Below are 22188 nucleotides of genomic sequence, written 5' to 3'. Positions count from 1 at the left end.
GCTCGAGCGATTCGGCTGACGTGCGCTTTAACAAATAAATTAAACTCCGCGCTCGAGTAAGTGAGAGAGAGAGAGAGAGCGCCAATTGAATATGCGGGGCGTGCGCCCTAAATCATCGTTACACTGTTTCCAGCTATTACCTTTTCATTAAGCCTCGGAGCGCCGAGGCACGCAGCGCAGCCAGACAGTCAGTGGTGTAATCTAAATGTTACGCCAAGCGTGAATATTATTACGCGCGTGCGCGCGGATGTATAGGCAGCCGCCAAAACCTATTAATTATTAATACCGCGTAGTACAATCTGTTGGTTCGGTTGGCAATTGTAGCGGCCTTTTCGTTCGCCGCAATGACGCTCGACGTAGCTATGTACACGCAATTATCGATCTCGTATCATTGCACTGGCTTATCAGCTTTTAAGTAACTTTACACAACTAACTGTTTTTCGAGAAGCTATACCTTGCCTACTAACGATTGCTCAAGTTTATGCATTCTCTGCGCTACACTTGTACCAGCTATTTATAGTGCTTAGCAGTCCTTCTTGATAGGAAACATTGAAAAGGACGAGTAATCTGGAATTTTCTGACGTGGAACTTGGTACTTAACAATGTTTCAACGGTGTTTCAACATAGCTTATCTCTCGAATACGGTGTATTGAGTTGTAGAAATATTTCAGCAGCGATAGCTTGTTCGACTACGCAAACGTATAGACACTCAAAATTACCGCTCACTTCGTTATAATTATAGTCCCCATTGTTATTTCGAATGAGGCAATTGCCAAGAAAGTCTTGAAAACACATAGAAAACTGGTCGTTCCATCTAATCTGGATTGTCACCTGCAGTGAGTCGGGTAAGAAAAAGAGAGAACACGTTGCCCTCGCACTTGGCAAACTGAATTTTCTCCGTTCCTTAGCCGAAAAGTTGAGGGATAAAAGAGAGGGGGGGAGGGGGTGAGGGAGGGACGCAAAGACAGAGACTGAAAATGGTTGTTCAATTTTCCAGTCCGCCGACGTTCAAGACGGCAACGCCGACTTCGCGCACGCAGCTGAAACTGCAGCTGATGCGCGAGCAGCTGCAGGAGCAAGAGCGACGAGAAACTGAGTTCCGGCAGAGCTTCCAACAACACAGACCCCAGGCTGCGCCACCCCGACCGGTGCCGTCTGCGCCTTTACCAACCATTGGCGTTGACGTTCCTCCGCAGGTCCTTCAGGTGAGCCTCCTTCGAGTATCGGCCAAGTTATGCTCGATAGAGCGACTTCGGAAAATTGAACGGCGATATTAGCCATCGACTTGGATGAAAATGACCGGCAAGTATAACGAAGCAGGAATCGGAAAGTTTGCTTTACAATCAAATCCAAAATGAACTTGCAGCTTCGAACTGTGAGCCGCACTTGGCATGCTTCGAGGCGCGCGTGGGCGTGGCAAATAAACTTGTTTGGCGGCAAAGTTCCATATGAAAGGAAAAGCCCGGCAAAGTCATTAGAGAAGTGGGGAAAGTGGAGAAGACGTAGGTATAAAGCCCCGGGAAATGGACAGCGGCGCGTGGCGAATCATCTTAACAACTCGTTAGAACGCGAACAACCGAAGGTCCAATAAGCCGAGTGCCTTGAAAAATAACCGGGCGTCGATAAGGCCGTTGAGCGAAAAACTAAAAGAAGTCGAGAAGAGGGGGCGGGGCGGCAACAGCGAACGCAATTTGTCGCAGCAACTAGCGAGTGGTAGTTCGTTCGTGACTCGTAAATTTTTTAATATCGCGCTCGCAGCAGCGATAGCAGGAAGCGGAGCTTTCAATATCGCAGCCAAGCGATGTATAGCCCGAGGTAGAACGAGAGGGAGGGTATTAATTTGCCGACGAAGTGGATTAACAGGGAGCTTTTAGCCGAGGCATTGTTTCACGAGAGACTGACGGATTATTAAAGCTCGGGTGCTACGAATGGCGCGCGCGGCTCAGCGCCCGAGGGGCAGCCCTGCCTTGTTTTTCATCTTTCACTCGGGCGGAGGATAACGCAAAGAAAAGAGGAGAAATCGGCACGGCGGACCAACGCGAATGGATAAATTCGCCCCGAATGGGATTAGGTGCACGCGATACCCTTTGTTCTCGCCTCCTCGTGCGGCACTCGATCGATTGATTGTCGCAGCGGGAAACTCGATTCCGCGCCGTCGAGGCACTAACGAATCTCGCCTCGGTCGCAGGTGCGCACGCTGCTGGAGAACCCGACGCGCTACCACGTGGTGCAGAAGCAGAAGAACCAGGTGCGCCAGTACCTGCACGAGTCGTTTTGCGGCGCATCGACGCAGGACCTCGATCTCGCGGCGTCCTCGTCCTCGATAGCGAGCAGCAGCGAAGGCCAGCCGCCGCTGGTCGACCCGGAACCGATGACGGTGCAAAGCGCCCCGCCTGGCCCGATGCCTCGTCAGCCGGCCGCCAAGCAGGAGCTGCCCCATCTCGCCTCGTACCCCCGCCAAGCCACGCAGCAGCAGCAGCAGCAGCAGCAACAGCAGCAGCAGCAGATCGCGCTACAAACGCGAGTGGAGCCGAGTCCCGATGCCGGCGCCGGAGCCATGTCGCCCAGTCTGAGCAGCGTCGCTACCAGCAATTCCGAGGTAAGCCAACCGGAGCGAGCTTTGCGCTCTCGCGCTGCCCTTCGCCAGAGCCGACTCAGTTGTATACGCACGGCGTCGACGGCGGTGCTCCGAAAACTCCCACGCGGCCTTTTCTCACGCCGCGGCAATTGAGCCCCGCATCGCTTCCACGCAATTGAGTCGCGCGCGTGTATCGGAGATATCATAGATGTGGGAGCTTTCGGAGGCTCGATGTTGACGCCGCCACTTGCCACGGATCGTCGCCTGCGTCGGCGATTAGCGCCTGGTTAGCGAGCGACGCTCGGCCGGGGCAGAGAGCACCGCGCGCGCGCCATTGCGCAACTGCATCTGACGACGATCTCGCTGGCATTGCGCAAGGAGCTTCCTCTCGCCTTGAATATTGAGCACATCCTTCTTTGCTCCGTTTCCGTCGCTTCGCTCGCTCGCCGCCTCGCGGGACGTCGGCGCAGCAGCGCCGGAAGCTCGGCGACCGACCGGACTCGTCGTCGGCTCGACTGCGCGTCACCTGCGCGGCTTCGTAGCTCGCTGGCTGGCACTTTTGCTCTCTTCATTCGCAACGTGGAAGCGGATAAGTCAATCTTAACGCGAGCATTTCAACGATGCAAGTGCTATCGAGAATGAAGCTGAGAAACAACTAAAATAAGAGAAACTTAATTTTTCGGATGTAATGAAAGCGCAACAGGAGTCGCGCGGCAGCCAGTCTAAAAGAAAGCGGAGTAATGGTTGGTCGCTAGTCATTTCCCGCTGAAGGTGGGAGAGAGAGAGAGAGAGAGAGAGAGAGGTAAAAAAAGCGCAAAGCGTTGTTGGGTGTTGCGGCGCTAAGTAGTGGCAAAAGCGCGTTCTCTCTGCTTTTCATTTATTTGTTGATTTCCTTCTCGAGTCGAGCGCGCCGGCGTGTGCGTATATGCATGCAGCCGTTTGGCCTTTCTCGCTAAAAAAAGCCTTTGCCCCGCTCATTAGTCGCGTCTTTTCTCGTTCGCCTCGCAGCGCGATAATTAAAGGGGCGCTCGCTCGCGCGCGCGCACTCGACCGCTTTTACGCGCCCGTGATTCGACGATCTTTGACTTGGCGCTTTTCTCGCTACGCTCATTTCTCTCTCTCTCTCTCTCTCTCTCTCTCTCTCTCTCTCTTTACTTTCACCACGCACGCTGTTTCGCCCCGCTGTACAATTATTCAATTGTCCCGGCAATTACGACGCGCGGGAACGGCTTTTTCATCAAGCGCGGAAGGCCGACAATTATTTTTGTTAATCTGGTCAGAAAGGTCGTTCGCGCCGTGCGTATTTGCTTTCCTGATTGTTAGTCTCCTTTGCACGCGCGCGCGCGTGTCGACCTCCCAAATTTAGCCGAAAATTTTCAATTACGTAAGTCGAGTAGCGCGCCGATTTTTATTTTAAAATGTTCCGCAATAACAGCAGTGGATCCTTGCCAATGTTAATCTCGTGCGCATATATATGTTAATCGTTGACCTGTCACATCATCGCAGGGTTACTCGACAGCTGTACGTGAAATCCTTGCTCCTTTTATCATTGACGAAAGAGCGTTTGCTCAAGCTTAACTTGGCCTCGGAAAAATATACATTCAGTTTTTCATCGGCGTTTCGCCAGAGAGCGGAGTTTGTATCTTCCGTGGACTGGCGGATACTACCGGTTTCAACTGGTTCGCTTGTAAAGACGAGCTTTCACGAGGTTCTGCAAGTGATTATCCACTGGTATAGTCCTTCGAAGCAAGTCGATTTCTCAGCCACGTGGAAAATTTGGATTTCACAGCGCGATACGTTGAATGCTCTGCTCGCTCAGAGCTTGCGTTCATTCATAATACACTACTGCTGCGAAGTAACTCATGCAGAAAATTAATCGTACGAGTATATCAATGACCCTAAAGATAATTCCAACTCGTCAACGTAAATCAATAGTTATCTGCACGACCGAACTCACGTTGCCATGGAATTTCGCGACGACATGAAAAAATCTAGCTTGGTTCAACTGTACAGTTAAGGGTCTTATCCAAAGCTCCATTGTTATAATTGTCAAAGTTTCCTCGTTACTGAAAAATCCGGAACAACAATGACGCATCGAGTGAGATCGCGAGATAGAAAAAACCAGTGTAAACAACGATCAATCAGAAATGAAGGCATCAACAGATGACGGTTGACAGCCAGTACACTGACCTCGAAAAGTGAGCAGCCACTACGTACGACAATCGAATGTAAATAAGAATCGGCGACCGAATTAAAGAAGAGAGAGAGAGAGAGAGAGAGAGAGTAACTTCGCTGGCAATTATAAATTCCCCGCGTATTCGCCATTCATCAGAGAGACTCCTATACCACTCGTCCACCTCGTGCAACTTTACGATAGGCACTCTCGTATATATTATTCCGCGATGACTCGCTCACGCTCCAGATTCTTCTGCGTTCACCGCTTTGGGGAATTCATTTTTTTCTCTCTCTCTCTCTTGAATGCGAGTGTATAGGTATAAACTTTTTTTATCTGCTATGTACAGTCTTGGTTGTCGTTCTCCTCGAGGAGATAGGCGCGACAGATAAGCTATGGAAACTCGTTTGGTTTTTATGTCGAGCACCTTACCCGATTAACTTTCTTGATTCGAAAGACGCGCGCGCATGGGCCGTTTGATAGTTGGTTATATTACCGCGGGCCGTGACATCGAGGCGACGTTTGCTCGCTATCCGCAATGTCGCGGAAAGAAAAGTGCCCAGGGGAAGGCGGCACTCTCGCACGGAGCCAGTGCAAATTAAAAGCTCGGCAGTCGCGCTAGCCGACACGAGAGTTGCCAGGTCAAGAGGAGCGGAGGAGGCCAATACATACGCAAGGGTTTTCCGGCAGAGGGAGAGAAGGCCTATATCCCTGGCAGCAGACGTCTTGAAAGGAAGAATAGTCTATGGGCTAATATTTGAGCCTCTTCAAACGGTTCCAATCTCGCGCTGCTTTCTGAATAATGCATCAACTTGACTCGCGGGACAAAGTGGATCTCGCCGGCCGCGCGCGCGCGCAGCGTCTGTCCGTTGCACTCTCGTCCTTTCTCGCACCCGCCTCCCGGCCTCGCCCTCGTCCTCGGCCGCACATCTCTGCGCGCGCGCACAAAGTGCAGCCAATTTCAAGGGCCGCGGATGCATCGGGAGAGGCCGATTTGATTTCTCAGAAGAAAGATGGATGGCGTACCTTGTATCCGATTGTCTCCTATCCTCCGCCTCTTCGGTGATGTGTGTTATCAAGAGAGCTTTTCCAGAAAACGTCGTTACCATCCACTCGGCAATTGCTTGCGCTGCAGATTCTACCGCGCAGATATGTAATCTCTCGTGCCGTGGCTGATCGCCGTGTGTATACGCGTTCGTCGCGTTATGTCACGTTCGGCTCGTCGAATAAAAAATCCCATTCTATCAATGAATCGCATTGGCAATGTGGCGCTCGCGTCGCTTGCGGAACCAACGAGATTGACAACGTTCGGCACAATCGAGCCGCGCCGGTCGGATGAATCGCTGCTTCGCGATCGGAAATTCGCACGGTACCACTGATTAGCTTGGCAAAGTATCGTGCGCGCTGAACGAAAAAAAAAAAAAAATGGAATCTTCGATAGCCTTGCGGGAACTTCCTGCGCGCGTATGATTACGAAACGAAACACACACGTTATTGGTTACAGCACCTTCGTAGTTGCTTTGCGAGCGCGCGTAAGATGGTTCAAGGATGTTCCCCCTCTGACCACGGGGCGATAAGGAGTCTCGAGATCCTTTTCGAGTTCGGTTTGTTTGTTTTTCTTTCTTTCGCGACGCGCTACTCTTCGCCGACACGACGGCCCGGGCTAAAAAGCCGCGTAAACGCCGCCGCGAAATCCCATTACGAATTTCATGAAAGTTTCATTGCGTGAAAGACAGATATATATACTTGTCAACGCTTGGCGTTTAGCGCCGGGATAGCAAAAGTTATGTAAAATCTTGGCCGCGATGCCGCGATGCCGCGATGCCGCGATGCCGCGATGCCGCGAACGGCAGATTTATTTTCTTTCTCTTCCTCTTCGTCTTCTCTTCGCTCTCTTCGCTCTCTTCGTTGTCTTCGTTCTTTCCGTTTCGGGTGAAAGTTATTCGATATTTTTTTGGCCGTGCGCGTGGACTACGAACGACCGCATTAGCGTCCTTGGCAAAGACAACAAACAGCGCTATATGCCGTTACACGAGCACTCGACGAGAATGACAATGAAACTCTTTTTCCTTGAATTTTCCCTTTGACATCAATTACCCGCGGCGCTCTCTTGCGCGAGCGATAAAGTCGATAAAGTTTTCGATCGGCGAAGGTCAAAGCTCGCCGCGCTTCGCGAGTTGCGATCGAATTAGTTTTTTTTTCGCGTGACCAGCGACTCATTCATAGCTGCAACTGGTTCGCGTTCGTCGCACGGCTAACAGGCCTTTTCGTCGTATTATCCTCGGAACGGGAAGAAGAGCGTGTGCGTGTCGCCGCGTGCAGTTGCGAATTAGTCCACCGAGTCGCGAGCGATTATCGTGCGCAAAGCACACGGCAGTTATTTCGCCGACGAGCGCAAGCGCCGAGTCACGCTTGTCAACATCTGCGCCAGCTCGAATCTATGTATGCTAAATTTACTTTGATAAGTTGACGGCGAGTATCGGATCGAAAAATCTCGTCGCTCATCGCGCATCGGCTACCAAGTGGCGGCGAGACATTTGCCGAGCGCGCCAAGGAAATAGCTGAAATTTCTTATGCCGCCGCGCGACAATTCATTCCTCGAATCGCTCGACCGCGAAAGTAGTTGACTCATATTTCGAACGAGAGATTGACAGGTCCGATTGCCCGTTGGGAAACGAAGGCACAACAACGTCATTAAGCGGCCCGAGCGGGAGAGAGACGGAAAATAAAGTCCAGAGAGAGAGAGAGAGAGAGAGAGAGCGCGCGCGCGGGCGGATCTCGCGAACGGCGGCGCATCGAAAAGAAAGAATAACCGGCATTTGTTTGCCGACGCACGTAGGCGCGCGCGTCGGTATGATTATTCAGCGATCGCCCGGTCAAAATTATTGAAAGCCCGCGCACGTGTACCGTACTGTAATTGCACTCCGTACCAGTACTCGTAATTTGGTCAAGGCGCGTCACCTCAGCCACAAGCGCAAAAAGCCTCACGGTCGCTTTTGCCTTCTATTCCCTCTCTCCCATTTTCACGTCGCTCCAAACGAATTTCCTTCTCTTTTTCGAGAAATATCCCTTTTGCAGCGAACAGATAGAAGCGCAGTTATGTCTCTCTTTCGAGGCCCGCAATTGGTCATCGGTCACAATGGAGTCAATTCAACGACGCCAGTGGCAATTGGTTAATACGCCGCTGCCTCGACGAGCGGCTCGCTCGCAGTGAAAAGAAAGGCGATGTGAAAGTGATGTGGCGCGCCGGCAGGAAATTATATCGTGTACCTCGGCGGCCGTCGGAGCCAGCGGGGTTGCCCTGCCGCGCGACTCGCGCACGGCATTTCCGTCGACTTGACCGAGGCATTCCGCGGCCCCGGCAACCGGGAAACGAACGCGGGCGTCCCGAACGAGCCGAATAGCTGGATGTAACAGCGTAGTTCCCGCCGAGCGCGACGCACAGGCGCGGAGAGCCTTGTCTAATCGTTTCCAGAGCGCAAAGCGCGCACATTCAATTGACACACAGAGAGCACAGCAACAGACAGACAGAGAGAGAGAGAGAGAGAGTGAGTGTGGAGAGCTGGCGGTGACAATAACTTTTAGACTCGCAGTTCAGTCGTCGATCGGCATCGCGTGCACGCACACGTGTAGTGATACTCTCCCCCTCCTCCTCCTCCTCCTCCTCTCTCGCTGAGAACGAGAAAAAAAACTCAGGCCAAGGTGTAAATCACGTAGAGAGAGCGAGAGAGAGAGAGAGAGAGAGAGAGAGAGATAAGCTCTCGAAAAGGTTGGTAGAGGTGGTAAAGCTTTTTTTTTTTTGGAGAGGGAGAGAGACGGCAATGCAGAGCGATCGGTGAGCTCGTACTGTGCAGAGGCTTCACAGCTCTCGGATTTTTCGGTTGTTTTGGTTGTTTGTTGTTGTTGCCACCTGAGAAGAGATCGAGAGGAAGAATCGTGGATCCGGTTGTGCGCGAGACGCGACAGAAGGTGTTTTGATCTACCAACATTGTGTCGCGGATTATTATGTGTGTTCGACGCGCAACGGACTAGATGGTTTTCGTGGTACTCAGATCTGCCGAAGCCGCGGAGCCAAGCATGCCCGTCTTCAACATCATCCGCAGGTGCAAGGTGAGGGCCCCCCTCCCGTCTGTTGTAGTCTCGCTCGTTCGGGGGCACTGTCTGCTCCCTTGTGCGCCTGTTCGCTCGCGACGAGACCGTAAATGAAAAGGGCGAAAGTGGAGCGTCTCTCTCGGCGCAAGTGACTGGACGCTCGCGTCGGTCGAGCGCTGCCTTGTCGATCGGACGGTGATCCTTGCCGTCTTCGTGGAGAGCGATCGGCGCCGATGGAACTGTAGAGCCTGCAGGGCCGAAATAACAGTTTGCGAACGCCCTGTGCGCGTTTTACCGTTATTTTCGGTGTTGACTTGTTCGCTCTGTCCGGCGTTTAGCGGATAGAGACGCGGCGGCGGCGGCGGCACTCGGTCATTAGGCCGCAAATATTTCAATTGCGAGCGCGCGGCGCACTGTTTTCTTAATAAGCCAAACAATAACAGTCATAGGGCTGGGGTTGCCGCTTTCGCCGTGCAAAGCCGAATAAAACTCGAAGCAGGCGCGCTCGCGCGTTCTCTGTTTGTTAAAGGACTAACGTTTGCACGCTCGTTAGCCGTGTGAAGCACGCGTGCACGCGCGTCGACGAGCACCCGAAATTGCGTGCCGATAATCGCCGATCGACTTGCCGTTTCGAGGTCGAAAGCTACACGATGCTCGGCTCCTTTTTCTTTTCTCTCTCGCCTTGCCGTTTATAGCGCATCGATGCTGGCGATCTCCAAGAGACGCATCACCGAGTTGCGCAACGCGCAGACATGCCAGACAGATGTGCGTCCCAATTTGACGCGGAGAAACGAATACACTGCTCCGCCGGTAATTATCTTTTCACTGTTGACTTTTATTTCGCTGCCGACACAATGCCCCTGTGGCTCCCGCGCTCTCCCCCTCCCGTCGAGCACTTTGCTCCTCCAGCTCGCCGAACAACGCGCGATGCCGCGTTATTTCCGAGACGCGCCGGGCTCGCACGGCAAACGGCGCGCGCGAAAAAGCCTTCGTGGCTAATCGCAGCAGACGCGCGAGACCAGCAGAGTTGCGCGGCGCACCTCGACGTTTTTTAGCGGGACCGCGACGCGAGCGAGATGAGAGCCCCGTCGCCCGTGGTGTTTGCGCAGATGTTCCGCAAACGTCGAGTGCCGCCCTCGTCGCTTCGTATACCTGTACCGAGGCCGAGGACTTCATTACGGCGTGACTGACGTTTGAGTAGTCGGCGCTAATGTTTGAGCGTGGCGTGATATCGCCGTCACCGACGACGACAACGACGACGACGACGACGACGACGACGACGACGACGACGACGATCAGTGATAAATTATCAAAACGATAAGATTTCGACGCTATGCGCTCGGCGTACGCAACAATGTCGCCTAGGTAATTCAATTTCCTGCGTCGCTGCCGCGACTCTTTACGCGTGATTTAGCACTTTGTTTTATTTACGTAACAAGTGGCCGCGGCGACTACAATTTTTTTCTCTTCTTATTTTTAACTTCGGATTTGAGCCTCTTTATTTTTTTCCTCTCTCGTTTCAGTTTCGTGGAGTATTGACGGCGCGAACGTTTTGTCGCCTCTGGAGAACGATTGAACAATCGTTACGTAGTCCAAGTTTCGCCGAGTTGCGAATAAAAAAGGGGAATTTGTTGATTTGCACAACGCTCAAATAACACGCGGCAGCTAATTAATCGGGGCGTTTGCGCGCTCGAAACTTTTGAAGCGACGCCTGCAATTAGGGGCATCGGGAAAGCAAACAGTAACCAAGTACGACAGAAGCTCTTGGGGAAGCGTCCGGACATCGGTCCCGTGCCAGCCCCCTTCAATCGGGAGAAGCTCGGCCAAGTTCGGCTACGGCCAATAAAACGCAAGCGCACCTACACGTCCGTACTGAGATCGGTACGTTAGACGACGCAGCCGAAACTACGTCGTGAACTGGCGAAGAATGCATCGAGTCGGCAGTTACTTTCGCAAACATCATACCTCGAGAATCCATTGTCTTATCAAGCGGCGCGGCGGCAGCTCGACGGCGTGTCGCGGACGAGATCCCCGCTGCTTCGCCTCGGTGACGAGGTGGCGGCCGGGATCTCGCGTGCGCGACGCGTAATGGGGTCGCGACCGAGTACCAAATTGAGCGCGGGCGAGGCGCGAAGTCGAGAGACGTGCGAAATCGAAACGCGCCAGTCGCAGCCCACGGCCAAGACGGCGTGTTTACGAAGCGGTAAAACTGCGGACTCGATGCATTCTTTTTTAATGAACGACGTAGCCGTCAGGCAGGCAGGCAGCAGGAGCAACGCGTTTCTCATTCTCCGCCACGCGGAGCTCTGAAAGCGCGCCGAGAGAGAGAGAGAGAGAGAGAGAGAGAGAGAGAGAGAGAGAGAGAGAGAGAGAGAGAGAGAGAGAGAGAGAGAGAAGATTGCCGGGTTTATGGATATTGTAGGGGCGTTTAGCTCTTTATTGGGCGCCGGCAAATGGGATTACGTACGTGTTGCACGCGGCGGAGATAAGACGACGAGTGCGAGTCCTTCTCTGCGCGCGGCGACCAACTTATGAAAGTGCTTTTTATTTTTTTCCTCCTCCCGATTCAAGGACTCCTCTTAACGGCGCATCTCGGCGATTGATATTTCCGGAAAAGCCGCGCTTATTTATTTGTTGCTCGCTCGCGACTGGCCGCAGCCATTCCACGACAAGTTTCAAGTACATCGGGAATTGAATCAATTAGCTGGCGTGCCTCGTTATTTACAGCGCTGCTGTGTTTGCGCGCGCGTGCGACGGCGTCGCCGCTAGATGGTTTTGTTTGCGCAGCCACCGGCCCCACGCGGCGAAAGCTCGGCCGAGACGAGATTCGCGGGCTTTCCAGGCTCGCGCGTGACCGACGAATAATTGCGCCGCTCGAATAATAAAGCTGGCGACGAGAAACGAACGAAGACCCGCGCAGCTTCCACGCTATTAAACTACTTAATCGCGCGCCGAGATGGCATTAGCAGCAGCAGCAGCAGCAGCTGCCGGCGGCGGCGGCTAAACTCGGCAAGTCAAAGCGATACGCGGAATGGAAACGGGAGCGCGCCAATTGATCGAGAGTTTTGCAATCAATTGATCTATAGCCGCGCGCGCGTTCGCTCTCGCCACGGCTTCTCGAGATCTCGCGACTGCAGCTACCGAAATTTCGCGGCAGGTAAAGTCGTCGTCGCGCGCGCGCGCCTGCGATTGCGACGATCGAGTTTCAAATGCTCCACGAGCAAAATTCAATTATCGTGTAAGAGAAACTTTGAAAAAAAATGCCTTTTTTTATCCTCGAGCTGTCCATGTAGCTGCAACGCGAACGCGCTAAAGCGTCGCAGGTCAAGGAGAAAATTCCGCTGCGCCTATGTACTCCGGCAAAGTTTCTCTCTCTCTGCCTCGCACAACAAACCGAAAGTTGAAGGGAAGCGCGAACGTAGGGAAAATCGACTGATTCAGCTGCGAACTTGTTCGTAGCAGCAGCCAGTGAAAAAGGAGAAAAAGAAAGGAGGAAAGTTTTAAAGAGTCTCGCCAGCGGACTTTTCAATATTTTCTGGCGTGAGATCCTTTTTATCCCCTTTGGCGCTGAAAAGTTGACCATTAATTCGAAGCAACGCCGGCATTAATGCGAAGGTCGCCGCGCCATTCTGTTGTTCATGGTTAGAAAGCGGCGCGTTGTCGCGCGATTTTTCTATTTCGTCACGGTTGGCATTCTCTCGCGGTTCGTTGATATCCATCGCTGGTAGGAAATAAACTTGAGGTATTTTTCAACGCGCTCGTCGGTAATGATTTCGTCGATGACGATCGAGCGCTGATAGCGAAGCCTCGCGATCTATTGAGTGCCAGTAGCGGTCTGTAGATCGGAGGCGATTTCTCCAACCAATAAATCCGTCGATAGACGATTGACGGAGGAGAGCATTCGGGCATCCAGATTTTTCGTTTTCAAGGGCAAATTCGCTAATTAGAAAGTTCAGGAGGAGGCGCGGTGACTATGATTGTCGACAAATTGTTGTGCCGTTAACACACGCATGTCAATTAGCATGCAAATGTACGCGCGCGGCTGATGACAAGGCAATTATTTCGACAAATTATGTCGAGAGCGAGTGGAGCAAGTGGAGCGGCAGCGGCGCCGAAGGGCCGAGCGACGTTGGCGCGATGCGATTTCGAAAATGAAAAAGAGAAACAAAAAAGAGAGTCCACTCGGCAGAGAAAAAGAGCAATTTGCGAATTTGCGAATTTGCGAATTCGCGAATTCGCGAATGGTCGCGGAGAGGCGGCCGCCACGGCGCTCTGCCCTCGCTTACGTAACGATTACGCAAACAATAATAACCATCCGGTGCAGATGATGCGCACGTGTTATCCCCGAGAGCTGCCCGGAAGCTTATTCTTCTTATTTTTTTGTCGTCTCTTTTTGTTGTTGTTGTTTTTCTCTTTTTCTCGCGATCGGAGAAAGCCGCACTTCTGATGTAGATGTACGCTTGTTTTTCTCTCTCTTTTATTTTTTCGCAAGGACTTTGGTGAACAATCGCGCGAGCGCGCGTGTCGTTCCATTTGCAAACGGTTAGTCGTTGCGAAGCGAACTAATAAGGAATTATTAGCCGTTCAGGGATTTCTTTTTTCTCTGCGCACCGGCGCGGAGATTATAAAAATAACAGCGGCGACGAGGATTTGTTTAACCTACTTGCAGCGACGTGTCTCTTCTTCGCTCGCCTCGCCGCCACGGAAGAATTTCGTGATAATGAGCCGAGATAACAGGCGATATGACGAAATTTCTCTCCACCTGTGGCCGTCCCATCAACAGCGCGTCGTTAATTGCCAGCTGCGGGTCATGTCCGCGAGAGCCGATAACGCGGAATCGGAAGTTTTTTGTTTTTTTCCGACGAGCCGCGCTCTCTCGTCGGCACGCACACTCGAGTCGGCTATTAGGCGATAGCAATAGAAACGCGTTTGGCCTTCGGGCTATTTCACTTGCGAAGGATCGGCAGTTTGAGAAAACACTCTCAACGATGGTTTTGCAGGCGGAGGATCTGCTGGACGACATTCTGTCTTTCGAGACCGGTTCGCTGGGCGACGGTCTGAAGGAGGGTCAATCGGGCAGTTTGTCCAGTCTGCCGGACTTGTCGATAAAGAACGAGCCGCTCCTGCTCACGGATGCCGAAATTCACGCTCTCGCCAAGGACCGACAGAAAAAGGACAATCACAACATGAGTGAGTATCCGCGCGAGCGAGAAGAAAAGCCACAGCGCGCTCGCGCACGAATCGGCAAGGAGGCGGTGCATTCCGCGAGCAAAAGTGCATTCCCCGCGTGGCGGCATCAAATATTCACCGCCGAGAGCTTCTTGTCTTCTCAAAGGCGGCCCCCCTTCAAAGGACCACCCGGGACGTACGGCCGGACTTGGAATTATTGAGGCTGGCGCACGCCGAGAGCCGAGGATCTCTTAAGATTTTTATGCTCTCCCGCGCGGCTTTCAAGCCTCGTCGGCGCGAAGCTTCTGCGAATGGCCGAACAGGCCTGGTGTCCTGCGGCTGGCCTCGCGCTCGTCATTTTCGGCCGATGAGCTTTCGTCGCCGTGATCTGGAACAGCCTGGAACGCTGCCGCCAACGAGTGCCGAAAGCGACGAAGGGAAATGCTCGCGAGGCAATATGCGCGCACAATGCAAATGAAGTCGGCTGGACGGGCAGGGCCGGAAAAAGGGGGACAAGAAGTCGCGCGCTCCTACGTGGCGGAGCACGATATTTCGCGGCGCAGATGTCGTCGCTCGGCTGTTTGCGAGCTGGCACTGGTGTGCCGCGCTGCGCTTTTAATTAGTCGCCGGCCCGATTGGAATTCATTGGCCGGCGTCAAAGACGAGAGACACGTGCCTCCGTTCGTTCGCATCGCCTACAATCTAATCAGCCGACGCGAGTGACGAAACTTTGCGCAGCTGTGACCCGCTGCGCCCCGCTGCGCCCCGCTGCGCCCCACCACGCACACGCGCGCGTACACTCGACCCTTTAGGCATTCCCTTTGCCGGCGACGTCGGCGACTTCGGCGACTGCGGCGCCGAGCTCCTGTCGACTTGCACTCGGCTTCCGTGCCTTCTTCCCGTGGCCGGCGGCGATCGGCGCAATCGAGCCGCGAACTTTGCGGATCGGCCAATTTTCCAATGTCCCTCTGACTTGTATTTTTCTCGAGGACTCATTTTTCCGCCTTCGCGATTTATCGGTCTTGGAATACGCCGGCCTTGTCTCGTAAATAAGTAACGGCGAGCTCTTGCATTTTCCTCGCGCGCAGGCGAGTTTCTCGCTGGGAAAGAACGCGTCGGCAGCGCCAAGAGCGAGCCAGCGACCGTGAGCGCGGATAACGTTCGGCCGGCGAGTTTTGGCATCGGCCAGTCGGCGGGCGCGGCCCGGAGCTTCGATCGATTTCGCGCCGAAATAATAACGTTTCCATTAATCGCAATCCACGCGAACTAATTGCCTCAAATAAATTCGCGGAAGCGTCCAGAAGCGTCACGAGCACCCTCGTGTGTGCACGCAGACGCGGACGGACCTATAATCCGGCCAATTGGACTCGATCGGATTGCTGGTTCGGGGAATCGAGCGTATACGCGGCTCGATAAGCGTTGGAGAGGCAGATTCATAGGAAAACGCGAGGCCAAACACGTTTCGTCATTATCGGACGCGCACTCGCACACACGGGCGGCAGCACTTGCCGCGATAAAGACGTTCCCCGTGCCTCGCCGCTAATTTTCGTGAAAAGTGCGCGCGATTATCTAATCTGCCGACGCGTGTCCCACCGCCGAAGAACCTATCTTTATGCGCGCGTATTGCCAATTACGAGTCGCGCTCTACATGCGCGCTTGTGTTTATAGAATGGCAGATAAGGCGCGACACAGAAACTGATGCGTCAGCTTGGCTTCTCCCTCCCAGCGAATGGCCGCGTGCCATTGCACGACATTTTCGGCGGGAATGTGCGTCATCGTGTTGTCATTTCCACCGCGACCACTGCCGTTCCTCGGCGGCCGAACAGCGCGCTTCGCTGAGAAATCTCAGCCCCGTTAAAAATGCTTAACGGAAAGGAAACGCAAGCGAAGTCGCCATCGCTCGACGACGCATTCGACGTATTCGTGAAAAAAGAAGAATCCGAAGTCAATGACGAGGAGCCGAGCTTCTCTACTGGCGTCGCTTGGAAATCAAGCTTGGTACAATGATTGATGCGATGGTCGATTTTCGTCTGTTTTCAGTCGAGCGGAGGCGACGTTTCAACATCAACGACAGGATCAAGGAGCTTGGCACCCTCCTACCCAAGACCAACGACCCGTAAGTGGCGCTCGATTTTTCATTCGCACCTTTTATTGCTCCGGCCCACTCTCCTAATGATCTTTTTATGCGGCTCGGACCTCAGCCCAGAGGAGGACGGATCGCCAGCCTATTTTTCTTCATCCGCGTTTCGCAATTAGAGCCTCCTGCAAAGCGGACCCAAGATCGTCTTCCCAGCAGCGAGCTCGTTTAATCAGTTTCGCTGCAAGGCTTTGCGCGACGCGACAGATCGTTTCAAAAATCTTGACACGCGGGCAAACAACGCGCCTCACCGGAAACCTAAACTCTCCTTCGCCTGCAGAACATCTGGCGAAGACGCGACTGTTTGATCGGCAAACAGACGGCCAAATAACGCGCTCCTCCGCAAGAAAATACATATCATTATAATTATGATGCTTGGGTGTGATTGCGCAACGACGATAGACAATAAATCCGAAACGACAACGATCGTAAAGCAAATCGTTAAACGAATAATAAAAAGAAAAACGGCGTGATAAATCGCGTTTCTTATCATAGTCTGAAAAATACAAGGCGAGGGGAGACCAATGCCGTGTCCGGCTCTACGTATATACTAATGAGCTATCCGTGCGCGTACATCAATTCCTTCGGCCGATTTGTCAAAGTCAAAGTAGCTTTCTTTCCTTCGTATTTATTTTCTTTCTGTCCGGCTTGTCTCTGTCCGATGACAATGTTTAAAGTTCTACCTTGACACTCGCAAAACTTCTTATCGCGGCAATGAGACTTAATGCGAGCGGGCGGGGCCGACGACGGGCTCCAGGCGGTAATTCGTCGACGCGGATTTGCAAAGTCGACGCGCTGTAAAGATCGTTCCTTTTTGATTGGGACCATTGCGGATTTTCCCATTACACTCTGATTCTTGAGATTAAGCTTGTCTTAGAATTCCTTCGGTGATTTATTGAACAAAAATTCTTTCAAACACAAAAATGACAAGATGATAATATTTACAGAAAAGGAATTTATTACGACAAAGTGGGTCGACTATCGAATAAAATAAATAAAATGAAATTTCCCATCATCATTTTTCCCACGGATAATTTTCGTTGGTCGTGTCGACAGTTTACAAATTCAGCGTTTTCAACGATGGCGCAGGGCAAACAATTTCAACAGCACTCCGCCGATAGAATTTTAAATTCGCTGGGTCTCTCGCCCCTTCTCCTCGCGCTCCTTCTGCGACTAACGAAAAAAAAAAAAAAAAGAAGAGGAAAAAGAAAAAAATAATCGTAAGCCAGTTCTGATCGATATCAGCGTATATACCAGACAAATGACAACCGATGACGACATTACTGGAATGCGCCGTTCACCGTTCACCAGCCCTCGTTAATCATTTCCTAAACGAGTGGCTAGGGCTGTTTATACGTTTGATTTCCAATTTCTCGGTGGTCACAATCAGAGAAACACCCGATAAGTCTGTAATTGATTAAGCTCCCCTGCGCACGTATCACTTGAGATTACGTCGAGTTGGCGATGACTTGAACGCGCCAACTTTCTGATTTCGCGCGCCAACGGAAAAACTCCGCGCGACGTGTTATGGAAATTCTTCTGAGATTTCTTCGGGAAATGACGTCGCGAGAGGATATTCGATCAAATTTTTCGCGACACCACCAGCCGGAAAAGTAATCTCGGGGTGTATATATTTCGCTGTAGCGGTGACAAAAAAAAAACAGAAAGCACTTGATCGAATTAACGGATGTGGGTCGTGACGGTACGTATAACGAATCGAGAGAGTGAAAACACCTTCGCATACGAGTGCCTCTCGAGCGATAGCTAAGAGTATCCATGTTTATCTCGAAGCTAATCACGTTTAGCTTCTGCCGGTGGCCTTTTATCGCCCGATCATCGATAATAATTTATTGCAAGTGTATATGTGTACTCCTCGAAAAGAATCCGAACAAAAACTAGTTCAGCAGTATTGCTCAAGATAAGGCCAAACTCTCTGACGTATAATTCGACCTTTCCAAGATTTCCATTTCGCCGTAGCTAATGGCATTTATAAAAACATAAATTTACTAATTTTCCTCTTAAAAATGCAAATCGCATCTGCTCACTTATTTGCGTTTCGGATAATGATCCGCGATAGAATGGACTTTGAGCGAAACCAAACAATACTGCGATAATTTGCATATTGAACGAGTTAAGTAACGGTTATTTGGAATCGCATCTAACGAAGAACGTTCGTTCGATTAATTTGAACAATTAACGGTGCTCCGACAGGCAGCGAAAGAAATTTATGAAATCGCTTTTATGTCCTGTAGGTATTACGAGATCGTAAGGGATGTGAGGCCAAACAAAGGCACGATTCTCAAGTCGTCGGTGGAGTACATAAAGCTCCTGAAGAACGAGCTGACACGCATGAAGCAGAGCGAACTCAGGCACAAACAGCTCGAGCATCAAAACCGTCGGCTTCTATTGCGCATTCAAGAGTTGGAGTTGCAAGCTAAGGCCCACGGATTGCCAATCACGGACTTCAACTGGTCGTCGCCCACTGCCAGTCTACTCAATTCGTTTTCCAAGAGTAGGCACGAACACAGAAAGGTAGGCTCTCGATGCTCCTTTTATTGAATTAACGACTGACGACCCTCCGGAATAGATCGATAACGTTTCATTCTCGTAGCTTCAATAAAATTGACCTAAATATATTTGAGTGAAAATAGAAAACAAAAAAGACTTGTAAATATTCATGAGATAGGAAGGATACTTAGTCTTTATAAGGATTTATCGTGTAGTTTATTTTAAATCTCTTCGATCGACGTTTAATGGTGATAAATTTCGCTGGTAATTAAATGACGTCTTAGTTCACTTGATTCGACGATAACTCGTGAAGAAAAAAAAAACCGAAACGAAATAATCAAGAGAAGAGGATAAACGGATTGAATTGTTTTCATACGATCGCATCAAAATAAAGATTCGGCGTTGCTCGTAGTAAATCGAGATAATGTTTGTCACTTTTACGGATATAATATACGACAGCCCGATAAAGAAATAAAAATATTACATTACGCAACAAGTTCGGAAGGTGGCTGGTTTATCACACGCGTGGGAGGTAGGTGTTCATGCACGCTTATACTATTTTTCCACACAGCCCGAGCAAAGTTCGATCTCTGCGAAAGAAGCTTTACATCAATAATTTCATAATCATATACATTGATTGTGTAAAGCAAATTAACGATATAAAGCTATTCTCAAATTTTACTATTTTTTTCTATATTTAGCTCTGCGCTTTGAAAATTAGTACCCAGCGATATAAGCGCGGGAAAGTAGATTCTTGTCTAGCGTGACGTCTACGTCCAAGCGAAGCGAGGGTGAAATGTCACACGAGACAAAAATCACTTCCAAGTGTTCGATTTCGAGGGCACGTTTTTGGCCGAGCGTGCGGTGAAGTCGCACTTTGCGCACGGAGTGTCGGAAAAAAAAAATTGTAAAGCTAGACCGTGATTTGATTCGGAGTATGTGGAGTCATGATTATAGCGCGCGCGAGTCCGTAATGAAAAACTGGAAACGCACTAAAGCGTTATCAGGGCAATCTAGATAGGAGCGAGACCTAAAGTCTTACGTAACGCGCCGGAAGAGAATGAATTCGTTATAAAAGCAAACGAGTGAAAGATCTCCGGCGATTGTCTGAATTTTTTTTTCTTTTCCGCGCAATTCTCCTTTTCTTTTTTCTTCGCACGTTCGGCAAAGTAATTTATCCGAAAGACGCTTTATTTTGCAAAACAAGAAGATGCAGCAGCTGCAAAACAAAAGGGGACAACTCACCTGTACGATTGCATAACGCTCTTATCTAACCCATTTGTGGTGTCGACGCTCAAGTCGTAAAAAATCATAAAATTGATATGAGCAGACTCACAGCAGCAGAAATTATGGCCGTGGGGGCGTCAAGCTCGCGAGAGTAAAAACGCAGTCGTCGGTAAGGCGTAGATTTGATTTTGTTGGGTGCACGCGTATACCATTAATAATTCGCATTCGAATAATGTTGTTTTGAAAAAAATGCGATCGCGATCTATGAATATTCAAGGCTATCGCGAACACGATTACCGACTTCCTCGCTCGTCTTCCACTTCCACTTACGTACGCTTTGCATTTCCGCGGAAGGGCGTCAGCAGACGCTTAGCATGTCGCGATTCTTCTTTTTTTCTGCATTCGAATATACTCAGTGGGCTTATGTAAAGCTTTGGATGGGATTACAAAACTTGGAATCGGGTTTGCAGCGCTTGAAAATTACACGACACTTTTTATCTGGCGCGAAAAAAAAAAAAAAAAAAATTCAGGCGCAATAAGGAGATGGATGAAGAGTCAAACGTTAAGATAAAGTGATTTCTATTAAATATTTGCTTGTTCTCGCCGATTAATCAGGCGACATAGTGAATCAAACACATGCAGTCGCATTTATCAACTTTGAATTATACGCGAAAAATGTAGAACGTGTAGTTCATCAACTTGTGACACGCTGCGTGTTCAATATGGAACGCTCCAAATTACTTTTTAGAGCGTCAAACAATATTAAAATTAAAGCGCTACGCGGACAATTATTACAAATAAATTTTATGATTAAATACGGAAATTTCAAAATTGAAGCTTCTAAAAATGAGTTCATATATTTTTCTTAGCATTGAAAAATACGAGGCTCTTTACCTTGACGCTCGATGCAAATTATTAGTACAAGTATGAGAATTATTCGTTGACACGAGCCTATTCATTGTTACGCGCGACGAGGAAAAGACGAACGAAGAGAAAAGAAACTCGAACGAGCGACATTTCAAAGTATGTTGCAAACTGTTGATGTTGCAGCTGCCGGATATAGTGTCGGACGACGCGGGAGGAGGGCCCGGTTTGAGTATGTCGCAACTGGAGGACCTGATGGAGGACGATGCATCGGGACCAGTTCACGGTGGCGATCCGATGCTGTCGTCGCCACATTTGCCACCGCTGAGTCCACCAGCGCCACAATGCCATCACCCGTTACCCGACGAAGACACGTTGGGTAGCCTGGCACCGACAACTTCAAATTCATCCTCGGACATGGACATTGTGGCGTAACCCATCTGACCACTGGTTCTCCAATTGCGTGCAGTCCTCGACTTTTTGACGAAAAAAGAACGTGTGCGCGCAGTGAACTGGTGGTGCCTGTACTTCGTTGTTACAATGACCGTAACACATTATGAACGTTGTTTACTTTTACTATCTTTCCTCACAACGACGACGACGACGACGACGACGACGACGACGACGACGACGACGAAAAAGGACAAATTGTGCGTGCAAGAAAGATACGCCACCGCAACGCTGGTCGTAGCTTTGTAAAAAAGAAAAAAAACTGAAAATGATTCCGTATACGATACGCGTGAGAGAAAGAGAGAGAGAGAAAGTATTTTTTAGCATGTATTATTATTGTTGTTCTTGTTGATCTTGCCTCGGCAATCACCACATATTATGGTGCGAAATGCGCTCCGTTGATTTTTGCGAGCGGCAAGCCTAACTAGTAATTGTTTTCTTCCTTTTTTCATTTTCCTTTCCTTTTGAAAAACCATTATTATTCTTTGTTCTTTCTTCGCCCATAGCAAAAGAAAGGCGAAGCCGTTGAATTTCACCGTTTATATATTTTTTTGACGAGAGATGTGAATTTTATCGAGCGATTATTTACCGTTAAAATATTTCATGAAATATGTAATATATTATACATATATTTTTTCGAATCCTTGTGTTAAAAGAACGTATTATTTTACTGTTGAATTTCAACAATAAAATTTGAGATGTCTATTATTATAAAATCATTCATTTCACTTAGTTGAACCTTGTAAAATTGAGCGCGAAATACATGTGAAGGGTGAGCGATGAAATGCTTGTACGCCAGGTACACAAACTGCTCAAATTTCTGTTCGGCTGAAACAGCGTATTGCAAGTGGGTAGCGTTGTGAAATTCATGCATATTGCATTGATTGCTTTAAATCATTTTGATAGTCACAAAGTGACTCTAATGTTCCAATTGTATAGCAACTGATTTTGAACGAAACCTTTTTGAATTCAAAACGATAAATTATGTAT

General features: G+C 50.1%; 1 protein-coding gene across 1 annotated transcript in view; it reads left to right on the top strand.

The window, feature by feature from the left end:
* Positions 1-21896, top strand: part of LOC131666366 (transcription factor EC) — a 31163-nt gene extending 9267 nt beyond the window's left edge. The window contains exons 3-8 of the mRNA XM_058938987.1: positions 998-1205; positions 2189-2599; positions 13844-14033; positions 16053-16128; positions 18402-18681; positions 20935-21896. Coding sequence (XP_058794970.1) covers positions 998-1205; positions 2189-2599; positions 13844-14033; positions 16053-16128; positions 18402-18681; positions 20935-21183 — 1414 coding nt within the window. The 3' untranslated portion in view covers positions 21184-21896. The remainder of the gene's footprint in view (positions 1-997; positions 1206-2188; positions 2600-13843; positions 14034-16052; positions 16129-18401; positions 18682-20934) is intronic.
* The last annotated feature ends 292 nt before the right edge of the window (positions 21897-22188 follow it).

Source organism: Phymastichus coffea, unplaced genomic scaffold (genome assembly GCF_024137745.1).
Source record: "Phymastichus coffea isolate CEN01 unplaced genomic scaffold, Cenicafe_Pcof_1.1 PCOF00058, whole genome shotgun sequence".
In the NCBI taxonomy this organism is placed as follows: Eukaryota; Metazoa; Arthropoda; class Insecta; order Hymenoptera; family Eulophidae; genus Phymastichus; species Phymastichus coffea.
The sequence above is the reverse complement of the archived record's forward strand: the minus strand, read 5'-3'. Positions and strand labels throughout refer to the sequence as shown.